Source organism: Piliocolobus tephrosceles, chromosome 7 (assembly GCF_002776525.5).
Source record: "Piliocolobus tephrosceles isolate RC106 chromosome 7, ASM277652v3, whole genome shotgun sequence".
Lineage (NCBI taxonomy): Eukaryota > Metazoa > Chordata > Mammalia > Primates > Cercopithecidae > Piliocolobus > Piliocolobus tephrosceles.
In genome coordinates this window covers 16199107-16213146 of record NC_045440.1, presented here as the reverse complement: position 1 = coordinate 16213146, position 14040 = coordinate 16199107, and the positions used below count along the sequence as shown (strand labels likewise).

Below are 14040 nucleotides of genomic sequence, written 5' to 3'. Positions count from 1 at the left end.
CTAAAAATACAAAAAATAAGCCAGGCATGGTGGCAGGCGCCTGTAGTCCCAGCTACTCGGGAGGCTGAGGCAGGAGAAATGCTTGAACCTGGGAGGTGGAGGTTACAGTGAGCCGAGATCACACCACTGCACTCCAGCCTAGGCAACGGAGCAAGACTCTGTCTTTAAAAAAAAAAAAAAAAGTTGGACAAGAAACGAGTCTATTTTTGAGTAAATGTAAGAATGTTCTCTCCGGAGTATACATGTTATTCATGCTTTTTATTTGCTGTATTTTATGATGCTTTGACATCTTTAGATGCTTGCTGGTCAAAGAGGAACCACCCCATTCAGGGTCTCTTAGCCACAGCAAAGCTTCCTTGAGGTAACAAAGGTCTTTCTTAGAGATAGCAAAGGGCTCAGCCAGGAGCAGGTCTTTCATACACATACCTATCAATCCCAAGTCTATAGCCCCAACCACACTCCTTATCTAATTCTTGCACACCAAGCCACTGTTTCTCCATCCTACATCATCCTAGGTCAGGGTCCCAGAAAATCAGACACCATCCCTATGGCCCACCAGTATTATTCAGACAAGCCAATCTTAAACCATTTACCCTGCCTGGCCTTTCCTAAGGAAACCTCAATAAAGGATCTAGCTAGTCTTGCCCCTTGCTCTTTATGCTATCTGACCAAAATTTGGTGCTTTCCCCATGACCCTATATAGCATGTGGTAACCCAAGTTCTTTTTTCCTTTGAGACAGAGTCTCACTGTATCACTGAGGATGGAGTGCAGTGGCGTGATCTTGGTTCACTGCAACCTCCACCTCCCGGGTTCAGGCGATTCTCCTGCCTCAGCTTCCTGAGTAGATGGGATTACAGGCGTGTGCCACGTAAGCCCGGCTAATTTTTGTATTTTTTCGTAGACACAAGGGTTTTGCTATGTTGGCCAGGCTGGTCTTGAACTCCTGACCTTGGGTGATCCGCCCGCCTCGGCGTCCCCAAGTGCTGGGATTACAGGCGTGAGCCACTGCGCTGGCAGGAACCCACTCTCAGGCCTTTAAGTATAATAAAATAAACTTACATCTCTGAAGTTTACTCTTCCTGTGGCCACTGACTTCTACCATACCATGATTCAACATATACATTATTACTATTTTTTGAGATGGAGTCTCTCTCTGTGGCCCAGGCTGGAGTACAGTAGCGCCATCTCGGCTCACTGCAAGTTCCTCCTCCCGGGTTCACGCCATTCTCCTGCCTCAGCCTCCCGAGTAGCTGGGAGTATAGGCGCCACCACCACACCTGGCTAATTTTTTGTATTTTTAGTAGAAGACAGGGTTTCACCATGTTAGCCAGGATGGTCTCAATCTCCTGACCTTGTGAGCCGCCCGCCTCGGCCTCCCAAAGTGCTGGGATTACAGGCGTGAGCCACCGTGCCCGGCCAACATGTACATTCTTCAAACAGTATATAAAACAAATATAACTAAGAAATAATAAAGTGTCTGTTCACTGCAAAAACAAAAAAATCTCAAGTTCAATCAGCTTTCTGGCTGACTGACACATCATTTCTCATGTTCTGTTTTTTTGTTGTTGTTTGTTTTACATTTAAAACTGTCAAGCCACCATTGTGGAATAAATTCTGAAACATAAGTGAGTATGTGAATTTAAATGAAAATACAATTCAGAGTTGTATACAGGATACATATTTATTACCAGTGAAAAAGCATTTACCCAAAGTCAGTGTTACAAAATACAAAGAATACCTCAACAGTCCGGCCAGATAATTTTAGGCATTATCTCAACCTGCATAAAATTCTCTCTCACTCAGTTTGACCTTTTCTCCCTCTATCTGTAACCAAAATTTTTAACTTCAAAATTAGGACAAATAGGAATATTAAATGCCTAACCCTTCAGCAATAGTTTACTAAACAGATTAAATAAATATATCTGCTCTCAAACCCTAGGTATTTTAAAACTAAATTATCTACTAAAATAGAAAAACAGTAGACTCAGATTAATGGCAGCTATAACACAAGTCAAATAAGCAATTTTGATAAGGTTTGTAGGTACTATGGTAATAACTAAGATATAAATACAATTTTTTCACTTTAATATGCATGCAGAGAGAGAGAGAGAGACAATATGTAAGGCTTGGCTTGAGTACCAAAACAAAGTATTTACCCTTTCCTGCTTAAAGTCTAGAAAATAAAGAATTTGAGTATGCATGTAACATAACATATTGTTCCAATTTCCCTGAAGTTAGAGCACCTGGATAAGAACTTCTAATTCTGAATTGGTAATTTTCTGAATAGGGTTGATTAAAGTTGAAGATACACTGTCTTCCATAATTTAAGTAGCAATACAGTAAATGTCCTCGTAGAGAAATCCTCATTTAATACTCCTTGAATGGACATTACACTGAGGTATACAGCAACTTTTTTTTTTTTTTTTTTTAAAGACGGAGTCTCGCTCTGTCACCAGGCTGGAGTGCAGTGGCATGATCTCGGCTCACTGCAACCTGCAACCTTCACCTCCCAGGTTCAACCTATTCTTCTGCCTCAGGCTCCCAAGCAGCTGGGAGTACAGGTGTGCGCCACCTCTCCCAGCTAATTTTTGTATTTTTAGTAGAGATGGGGTTTCACCATGTTGGCCAAGATGGTCTCGATCTCTTGACCTCATGATTTGCCCGCCTCGGCCTCCCAAAGTGCTGGGATTACAGGAGTGAGCCATGGTGCCTGGGCAGCAAGTAACAATTTTAAAGGAATACTCAACAAGTTCTTTTTTTATGGGGTATTTCAGTTGTTAATGAAGTTAAAATACTTATTGGAACTAATTCTTCGTATTTTATTCGAGGAAGAATCTATAAGGTTGACTAACTCATTGTTATCTGGTTTTTTGAAGCTTTGCTGGGTATATGGACAATCTGGGATAAAAAGTAAATCACCTTTCAAAGCTGATTTACTTCAAGTCACATAAGCTTTCAATACTTCACCTGCAAATCTGCTTCAACCTCACTACACACAAAAGAAACTGCTATGCTTTGGCTTTAAGTTACCATCTCAATAGCCAAGTTTATCAGAAGACATATAGAATCTTACTATTTTATTATAGAAATTTAGTTCTACTTATCCCCACTTGAAAAAGTTAAGTTTTTCATTTAAAATTAATCACAATGTTACTTCTCTGTGCAGAAATCTCCCTAAGTATATAAAGCTCTTTTTTTCCCCACTTTTAAACTGAGGTGATATAGATAAATATTTTCCAGAATTTCAGATCCTAACAGATAATGATGTAAGTTAAGTTCCAGATACTGAAAACCTATGTTCTAAACTTACTATCCAATTTCAGTGGATTAATAAATATTCTGTAACTTCACAGGTATCCTGGATACCTTGATAATCTGCCCTATTCTTGTACAGGAGTAGGAGCTGCAGGTATCTAAAACAACATCAGACCCAACAGCAGCAACACTGGCATTATTTGGAAGACTGGCCTAATAGATGGGCTTTATAACAAATAATATATTTCTCTCAACCACTGCTCTTAGCAGCCTAAAATTATATAAAACATTGACTTGCTGTATAGAATTCAACATAATTTCCAAAAAAGATACTTTATAGATAAGTCCAAACTTTATTTAAAACTACATTTTAAATTCGTTACCAAACATCACAATGGGGAAAAAAATCAAGACCAAAGAAGGAAAAAAAACAAAAACAAAAAAAAACACCACAGTGTGTCAAGGCTTAAATCTGTCCAGAATTCAGTTTCTGATGTTTTAAACTACTATGGGGAGAAATGACCATACCTATCAAAAAAGCAGTGTCAAACTAATTTACATTTTTATACAGATCAGATGTTTATTTAGTATTGTTTTCATATATGCACTGACTGTAAAGACAGAGTTAGATGAGCCTCTGAAGACATCTCATATACTCTGGGCTCCCACCGTTTCTGAAAAACAGAATAATAATGCTGTATAAATTACTTATCAAATTACTAGAATTTAACACTGTTCTCTACCATTAAAGCTTTTACTTTTAATATAAGGTTATTATAAAAGAAATCCTAATTTAGCTTGCTAATATAATTCCCTAATAGCACATGGTAAAAAAAGAATAGGTGAGGTTTCTGATTCAATATGGCAGACTGAGTACATACTTCCTGTCTCTCTAAAAACACTCCACTAGGAATGGAAAAGAGCTATAGAATAGAATAAATCTAGACTAACAAAAGAAGACTGGTTGGGAGAAAACAGAACAGGGGATATCAACAAATTACCAGAATGCTCAATGCAGACAGAAGCACACCCAAATAGAGTGGAGGAAGCTGCAGCTCAAACACTTGCAATAGGCTGTAGCTGAGAAGGGTACCATATTCTAACAGGTATAAGTGGGCTGAAAACTCAGAAATTAACTGAAGGTCTGATACCTGAAGGGTCTTTCCTTCTCCTCACTCCATTTCGAGGAAAAACAAAAACAACAAGATATCATGTGATTTTCATCAACTGATGAACTGATGGAGAACAACAAAAAGAAAAATCCCTTTGACCCTGATGCAAGAAACACTGAATGGCTCCAGAGCTGTGTTATTAGACTCATACAGAAAGAAATCTGAGACTACTGAGACTACTGCTTGCCTCTACAATGAATGATATTTATATAGAAGCATCCTCAGAGGAAGTATAGAACCATTTAATTATATTACAAAAGCAAAATATTAAGTATATTTAATAGCCTTAATAATGTAAGAATATGGGTAAAACTGAACAGAGAACCTGGAAGAAAGCAGAGGAGGAGCAGCAAGGGATAATGACCAAAGGTGATGGAACAAAATGCACATATACTTAACCAAACTAAAAAGTAAAAAATAGAACCAAAAATAATATGGCAAAATTCAAATAGATAACTCTTACCGGGTTCTTTTAGTGTCTGAGAATTTCCAGCTAATTCTTCAGTCTGCAGTTCACATATTTCACCCGATAAATGGTTTTTCTGTTCTTCTTCTACCATTTTCTTCCTTATATCTGCCTTTGGAATGAAAATTAAAAATACAAATCATTTTTCATTTTAACAATATTTGTTATATAAAGACAAGTTTAATTAAAGATAGACAAATACCTCTGAATATATTGTCAGTTTCAGTGGTAAATCTTCAACTTTTACAAAATCTTCTTCATCAGACTTTTGACTTATATTACCAGATTCTGCTTCCTGTAATTTAATGGAAAAAAAAAAAAAAAAAATACGTACTCTAGATCCAAACCAAAGTCATCCATGTGAAGAAATAGTGAATTATTTTATCAGCAATTCTATCATATTTCGTTTTCTTCTACAATCAGCTCTACGAATAATTTAGAATTAAGGAGTTCATAGGAAAAGCTACACATCACAGCTGTGAAACATACTGTCAAGCTGTTACCATTTTGTCAAAAAAAAAAACCGGTGGCAGGGAGGGGAGGGCAATTTATACATGCTGAAGAAACAGTAGTTACAACCAAGACTAAAAACACTAGAAAAACAACTCTTTTCTTCGTTTACTGAACACATAAGAGCCATATCCGCAGAATGTAAGTAACCACTTACGAACTTTTCAATGTATCAACTCTGATGGTGCTCAATTAGAAAGCTGAAGTATGAATTCAGTAACTGTCTTTTGTGATCACCTCAAACTGTTTTTCCTAAACTTGAATTCCTTTTTTTTCTCCTAGTTCTCCCTTATTTTTAATAGTATCATAATTCTACCAATTATCCAAGTAGAAATCGTAGGTTTTTCTTCTTCTTGCAGTATTTTTCACTCATCATGCTGTTCAGTTCATATTTCATACTTATACAATAGTAGATCCCCCAATCTAGCTTGACAATATAACTTATAGTCATCAGATTAATCTTCACAGCCCATAAATTTGACCATTTCACTTCTTTGCACAAAAACGTTCAGTAGGATCCCTGACTAAAATTCAAAGTCAAGAGCTTTTATAATCTACCTCTGACTTAATTTCAATTAAATATCTTCTATGGCAACTCTACACAATGATCAGATGAAAAGAATAAATCTAACCGGTAATTGAAATTTCAGAGTTTTAAATGTATAATTGTACTGGTAGTGAGGCAAACAAAAGAGTTAAAAGAGTTATTCTTTGTACTAATGTTTTTTAAAGATTATAAGGCCCCTAAGAAATGATGAAGTCATAACTGTAAATGTATCTTTAAGAATTTTTTTTTTTTTTTTTTTTTTTAAGACACAGGGCCTCACTCTGTTGCCCAGACGGGAATGCAGTGGGGGCAATCACAGTTCACCACAGCCTAGAACTCCTGAGCTCAAGTGATACTCTCACCTCAGCCTCATGAGTAGCTAGGACCACAGTCAAGCACTATCATGTCTGGCTAATTTTTAATTTTTTGTAGAGACAGAATCTTAGTATGTTGCCCAGGCTGGTCTCAAACTCCTTTTAGTTCTATCCAACAAAAGCATTGATTGGAAATGACCCAAGTTAAGTTTCACTTATGTTTGCAATTTAAGGAAGATTAAGGCTGTTTTAAAGGCCTTTGTTTTATGGGGGTTTTGGTCAGGGATTTTTTCAGGACTGATCTCCATTTTAATTTTGCTTTAACAATTCCCCCCTTTTGGCTACCCTCTCAGCTTGAGGGTGGCCAAATGGGGTAGCATTATCCTGTTACCACTACTGACACACATGCTGGGATGAAAAGTCAGGTAAAGTTGTTATCAAAAGGTATGTTGAGATTCAGTCATGCAGCCTCCATCAAGATTTACATAGTCAGTGTTAGTTTCCCTGATGGCAATCATGTGACGTGTCAGTGGTTGCTGGAAAGCATTTAAACCCCTTGTGGGGATACAATGCACAAGGGAAGAAAACACAGTAACTGTAGCAAGAACTGAAAAATCCCTCTAAGCAAAGATTCCCAGGGGCCAAAATTTAACCAACTGAATAAATCAATGGAGGAGGCCTTGCTTATCTGATAAAAAAAAAAAAAAAAATCTGATTCACTAAGATCTTTTAAATTTGGGGCAACAATATCTGATTAACATAAAAACAACACTTTTCACCAAAGCTCATCCCTGTGAGCAGCTAAACTTCTACCAGAGTTCCAGTGAGGCCAAATCACTCATCTCAGATTGTACTGCTTGAAGAGTATCGAAAGTATCATTAAAACTTTTTTTCAAGAGTTGCTGAAATATTCATAAGCGATTTTTCCAATTCAGAGGCTGCCAGCTAAAGAAAAAAGGATCTTAGGAAATAACAAAATCTAGAACCCCTTCATATATTTGAGTTTCGGAGATCTCAGGGAGTTCTTTTGTAAGGGGTCACTTTATGTACACACAACCCCAGGTTAAGAATTTCACTACCATTTAAAGAGTCATATCTGGTCAGTTTAGGTAGGAAATAGCCCAAACCACAGTGTCCAGATCATATAGGTGAAAACATTTATATATTTTGTTGCCATACAAGATGAATAATTCAATATTACTGAAAGGGGCAAAGGAGATCCTATTACCCACCAACTGGGAATGACGTGATTGTCATGGTTATTCTCTGTCATATCTCCATGTGCACATTGCCAGGTAGAATGGTTATGATTCTATTAATGGAAAAGGAATAAAAAACACTTCTATGTATTACATATGGGTACCATCACCAAATAAGGATGACTTATTTCCTTTTCAAATACGCCCTCAATATTGATCTAAAAAACCCTATTGTACATAGTGAAATTATAGGGGTATTCCATTTGCCTCTAGAGTTTCCTTTGAACCAATGTCAGTTTCAGTCAGTTCTCTACTAATACAGTCAAGGGCATTATGGTGAAGTTCTGATTTTAAATATGTGTCATTATATAGGAGTGCAGTTTCCATAGTTTGTGTTAAACCAAAAAGTTTGACTGCACATAGGGAGACGAACCCTGGCTAGATTAGGTCCAGTTCTATTAAGGTTTTCTGTCCATAATGATAAAATTACCAGCAATAAAATCAATAGCAGTTACAGAACATACCTTGGCTTCTAATAACTTCTTCCTAGTGCCAAGTCAGTCAATCATATCAACCAACCTGCTAGGGGAAGGATACCAAACTTTTTTTTTTTTTTTGAGACGGAGTCTCGCTCTGTCACCCAGGCTGGAGTGCAGTGGCCGGATCTCAGCTCACTACAAGCTCCACCTCCCGGGTTCACGCCATTCTCCTGCCTCAGCCTCCCAAGTAGCTGGGACCACAGGCGCCGCCACCTCGCCCAGCTAGTTTTTTGTATTTTTAGTAGAGACGGGGTTTCACCGTGTTAGCCAGGATGGTCTCGATCTCCTGACCTCGTGATCCGCCCATCTCGGCCTCCCAAAGTGCTGGGATTACAGACTTGAGCCACCGCGCCCGGCCAAGATACCAAACTTCTTCGTAAAACCAGCTTCCTGAACTGCCCACCCAAGTGTGTATGGCAGTAGATTTCAGTATTAGTTGTGATTCCATTCATCTACATGACTACATGGCCAGCAATTGCTTTGTTTGAGAGTGGGTATGCTTTCAACATCAGACCTTAGAGGATATTCGGTTTGAGTAGGAAAAGTTCCTAATAAAAGTTTGAACATTATGTGTTAATGCAAAACCAAAACAAATCTTAATGAGAAAAGTTAAATGTAGTCTTGTTCCACTGTGGTGGGAAGTTGTTTACTTCGTGATGCCTAGGGAAGGCTTTCTCTTAGATATATTTAAGTTACCTATAGGTTGCCAAGTCCAAGAGTCTAAGGAAGCTCTCTCTGCTTGAGAGAGATGCACCCGAGTCTCAAATCCCTGAAGTTTTGCTGCATTTTGACTAGTAAGAACCGTCTGGTACAGTCCTTTCCAATGAGGCTCAAGGGCTGTTGTTTCCGAAAGATCCAATCTCCACATTCTAAGTTATGGAAGCCAATCCTGGATCATCATTGGTAAGCAGTTCACAAAAAGCCTCCTTCAGCTGGTGGAAATCGACTTTTGCATAATCCATTAAGGTCTTGGAGTACTGAGTCATTTCAGAGCTAACAAATACAGGTGATACATGGGGTTCTACTATTACAGGCATAGGTCTTCCAGTTATTTCATAAGGGGTCAAATTTGAGTTTTTCTGTAGGGGTTCATCTAATTGCCATTAGGGCCAGTGATAAAATTTTGGACCAAGGTAATCCAGTTGACAATTTTGCTCATTTTAGTTTCAAGATACCATCTGTGCATTCAAGCTTTCCAGAACAAAGAGGATAAGGGCAATGGTAGTGCCACTGACTTTGAAAATCTTGTTTATTCAATAACCTGTTCAGGAAAATCAGTTCCCTTATTACTGGAGATCTCTCCAGAAATACTCCATAAAGGAAATACATTTCCTAAAAACTTTTTGCTACTGTTGTGGCATCAGCCTTTTAAGTCCCAATCTATCCTGTAAACAGGTACACTACCACAAGAATATACTGATATCTCATTGTGGGTGGCAACTGAATGAAATCCATCTGCAGACCTACAAATGGTCTAGCAGGTGGTAGAAATCTTAAGGGTCTTTCCAGCTTTATGAGTTTGACAAGTCACACTGTTATAAGCCATTTCTGCTTTCATCATCTTTTTCATAATCTGAACCATTTTTCTTCACCATGATAGTTGGTAGAGTGCAGGGCCTTTAATAATAATGGCAGTTTGAAGGACTCAGGAAGGACCAGCTGCCTTCAGTAAGTTCTTATTGAGCATTAAATTTGCTTCCTTTAAGATTCCATTTTTGTTGTTTCAACTCAGGTGCAAAGCATTGTTTACTGAACAAATTCTCCTGACTGATCTGATCTTGGTCAATTCTGTGTTCATTCTCATTCAAAATGCACATTTTGTCAATGTCAGACTTGGCCATAAAAGTCCACACATGCATTTCCTTGATACTCACATTCAGTCCTAAGAACATGAACATCATTTTTATTAGCTACTTGTGAGGGCAGCAGAATAGCTGAAAGCAGCTCATCTGGCAGAGGTCCAGTACTGATGGGGATTCCACTACAAGGTAGAAACCCTCTTTGTTTCCACGACATTCCAAAATCATCACTCACTCCAAAGGCATACCAGTTTTCTGTATAAATGAAGACTGATTTGCGTTTTGCTATATGGTAAGGCTTAGATCACGTAATTCTTCGGGTTCTCCTGACTTAAGTTGAGGAAGAGTTCCCTTTTCTATTAGTTCATATTGAGTTGTTACAGCATGTCCTGCTCAGTATTTCTCCTCTACAGTTTCATCATAGGCTCCAACAATAAAATGTATTTATTCAGAATCATCTAATGAAGTTTTCCATAAGTCAGTGTGAGGAGTCAATAGTTAGGACACCACACACACACACAGTTACGGTCTTCCTAATGTTCGGACAGAGGCAGCAAGTGGTAGGGTTAAGCAGATTCACGTCTGAGATAGAGATTAGAAGGTGACAGGAGAAGGATATCATAAAATGTTAGTCTACTTATTAAGACATGTTGGATCTGACTGGAATATAATAAGCTTTCAACTGCATGTGAAACCTGTAGGTAACATATATTCCATAATACTAGGTCACATAAAGTTTCTACCAATTTAGCTGCTGCTGTCACTGCTTTTAGATGGTTTGGATATGCTCTGACAATTCGATTTAACTGTAACCTATAATAAGCAATGGGTCAACAGCTTCCTCCACATTTCTGAGTAAAGACTCCTAAGGACGGATTATCACGTTTGATAATCACAGAGTGAAAGGTTTAAAATAATTAGGGTGTCTTGAACTTGGAGGAGGTTATAAGGCCAGCTGTATTTTATTGAAAGCTTGTTCATCATTATCTTCCCATGGCAAAGCTGGGACAGAGATTTTTCTAAGTTCAGACAAGGGGGAAGCCAGCAGAGAAATTTGGGATTCAAGCTCTACAGTATCCCATAAGACCAATGAACTCCCTTAATTGCCTTAGTTGTGGGCCAAGGGAACCCTTGGATTGTTTTTATTATTTCAGGTAAGAGGAAAATTCCCTCTGCAGTCAGATCATGTCCTGTGTAATGGACCTTTACTCTAGGGCAGGGATCCCCAACCCCCAGTACTGGTCCAGGGCCTGTTAGTAACCAGGCCAAACAGCAGGAGGTGAGTGGTGGGGGAAAGCCAGCAAGCCTAGCTTCACCTTTATTTAAACCTACTCCCATCACTCACACTCACCTGAGCTCCGCCTCCTGTCAGATCACTGGTGGCAACAGATTCTCGTAGGAGCTCAAACCCTATTGTGAACTGCGCATGCTAGAGATATAGGTTGTGTGCTCCTTATGAGACTCTAATGTCTGATGCTGTGTCATTATCTCCCATCATCCCCAGATGTGACCATCTAGTTTCAGGAAGACAAGCTCAGGGCTCCCACTGATTCTACATTGTGGTGAGTTGTATACCAATTTCATTATATAACATAGTAATAGAAATAAAGTATACAATAAAGGTAATGCGTTTCAATCATCCTGAAACTATCCCCCTTACCCAGTCTATGGAAAAGCTGTCTTCCATGAAACCAGTCCCTGGTACCAAAAAGGCTGGGGACAGCAGCTCTAAAGTTTTGCCATTGAGGCCTTATGTCCCTCGTAAGCTAAAAGTGTAAAAGATGATCTACATATAGACAGAATACAATTTCTAGAGAATTGGTATAATGTCTGAGAAAAACAAGATAGAGCTTCAGCGAACCCCTGTGGCATTGCAGTCGAAGTACATTGCTGGTTTTTCCAGGTACAAGCAGAGAACTACTGGCTTACTGGAATACTAAAAAAGGCAGAACAAAGATCTATCACACTGTGAACCATTTAGAATCTGTAGGCACGTCAGGAAACAAAGCGTTAGGATTTGGAACAGCAGGAAATCTTGGATTGACAATTTTATTTAATGCACGTTAAGTCTTGAACAAGTCTCCAAGTTTGTCATATATATATGTATATATGTGTGTATACATTATATATGTGTGTGTATATATTATATATGTATATATGTGTATATATAACATGTATATATACGTGTGTGTGTGTGTGTATATATATGTTTTGTTTTGAGACGGAATCTCACTCTCTGGCCAGGCTGGAGTGCAGTGGCGCAATCTCGGATCACTGCAATCTCCACCTCCTGGGTTCAAGTGTTTCTCCTGCCTCAGCCTTCTGAGTAGCTGGGACTACAGGTGTGCATCACCACACCCAGCTAATTTTTATATTTTTAGTAGAGACGGGGTTTCACCATGTTGGTCAGGATGGTCTCAATCTCTTGACCTCATGATCAGCCCGCCTCAGCCTCCCAAAGTACTGGGATTACAGGCGTGACAGATTTTTTATCCGTAGGATTAGAGTATTACAGAGACAGGTACAAGGAATTGTTGTATTAAATCCTCTATAATTGGGTATAAGGCCTTTGGATTGCCTCTGACTCTAGGGGACATTACAGTAATTTAGGCAATGGCTTGGAGTAATATATTTGGAATTTTATAGGCTTACCACTTTTAATCTTCCCTTTGTCAGTTGAGTAATAAGTCCACAAACATCTGGGTACTTCAGAAAGGTCTGGGTTGGTATAAGAGTGAGTTTCAATATGATCAATTCCTGCTTGCAGGAAACAGAGCAGTTCAGGTTTAGAAGGGTCAGGAAGCTCTAAAATTAACTTTCCTTCCAGAGAGAACTTTATGTGCCCTCTCAATTTATTGTCATACTGTAGGAAGGCATGCTTTTCTGAGATTGGTCCAAGTGTCATTTGGACTGGTTCACAGGGGATTCTCTGAACTTGATTGGAAATGTGACATACTTTCTTTCCTCCAAGGGATTGGCTGATTTATTAGGATGGGGTTGAAAGTGGATAAGGTATCCACCAACACTGTACACGACTCCTACTGATGCTGATCTTAGTTTCCCCATGTTTATTTAAGGTCTTATGGAGAGTAACATACCAGAGAATCCCTTGATGTCCCATTGGTGTTATTGTCTTCAGAGTCAAACCCTTGGGAACTTCTTTTTTTTTTAAATTTTTTTGAGATGGACTTTTGCTCTCCCCTCCCCCAGGTTGGAGTGCAATGGCACGATCTTAGCTCATGACAACCTCCGCCCACCAGGTTCAAGTGATTCTCCTGCCTCAGCCATCCAAGTAGCTGGGATTACAGGCATGCACCACCATACCCAGCTAATTTTGTATTTTTAGCAGAGACGGAGTTTCTTCATGTTGGTTAGGCCAGTCTTGAACTCCTGATCTCAGGTGATCCGCCTGCCTTGGCCTTCCAAAGGGCTGGGATCACAGGTGTGAACCACTGTTCCCGGACCAGCCTGGGAACTTCATCTAATGAGGAAATAGTCTGGCTTAAAACGGGTAGGTCCATTAGAGGACTGGTCAAGAGTGGACAATCTTTTCTTCAATGACCTGTTTACAGACACTGATTTTTTTCTAGTTCTAACGTTCTCTCAAAATGTTCAGCTATGGTGACTAATTTAGCCGTATCAGTGACTTGCCATCCAATCTCGTGTTTTTTAATCAAGTCACCAGAGTCTAGTCAGAGTCTAATCAGAGACTATTAATGAATAAAACCATAAAACCATTTCAATTCCCACAGGAAATACTCCCTGCTGTATTTCAAGACCAGAATGTTTAACAAATGAGATTTCCAATCTAGCCGTGTAATCAGAAACAGACTGAACTTTTTGGACTAGTCAATCTTTTGTGGAAAGACCATGGGATAGCTTCTAGATGTTTTCCAGTTGTTGTAGTAGCATCTTTTGGGCTATCCACAGAAGTAGCTCTTAAAGGGTTGGCAATACTCTTCTGAGGCTTATGCCATCCTGCCATAGTCATCCATTAACCTGCTTCCGCAGCGGCTAACATCATGCGTATCAACTGACAGAAATCAGGAAGCCCAGGGTCATTCTAATTCTAAATTCCTCAGCAAACTGTTTTGGATTTTCCTTGGGATTTGGAAAATCTTTTGCTATGGCTCTGAGTTCAGCTTTTGACCCAGAAGTAAAAGTAGTTACAGGAGCCAGACCTCGGTGTGCTGGCTGAGGGTCTAACTAAGCAAAGCATTAGCCCAACTTCCTTTCTG

General features: G+C 39.0%; 1 protein-coding gene across 35 annotated transcripts in view; it reads right to left on the bottom strand.

The window, feature by feature from the left end:
- Positions 1 to 1663: 1663 nt before the first annotated feature.
- PCM1 (pericentriolar material 1) overlaps positions 1664 to 14040 on the bottom strand; it is a 108997-nt gene continuing 96620 nt past the window's right edge. For 19 of the 35 annotated variants that reach the window (XM_026453924.2, XM_026453927.2, XM_026453923.2 and 16 more), the window contains 4 exons: positions 12455 to 12559; positions 5097 to 5189; positions 4892 to 5006; positions 1664 to 3930 (listed from right to left, as the gene is read on the bottom strand). In XM_026453924.2, the coding sequence (XP_026309709.1) occupies positions 3905 to 3930; positions 4892 to 5006; positions 5097 to 5189; positions 12455 to 12559 (339 nt within the window). In that variant the 3' untranslated portion in view covers positions 1664 to 3904. Of the gene's footprint in view, positions 3931 to 4891; positions 5007 to 5096; positions 5190 to 12454; positions 12560 to 14040 lie in introns of those variants that run through there. The other 16 variants (XM_026453936.2, XM_026453937.2, XM_026453941.2 and 13 more) reach the window with 3 other exon arrangements.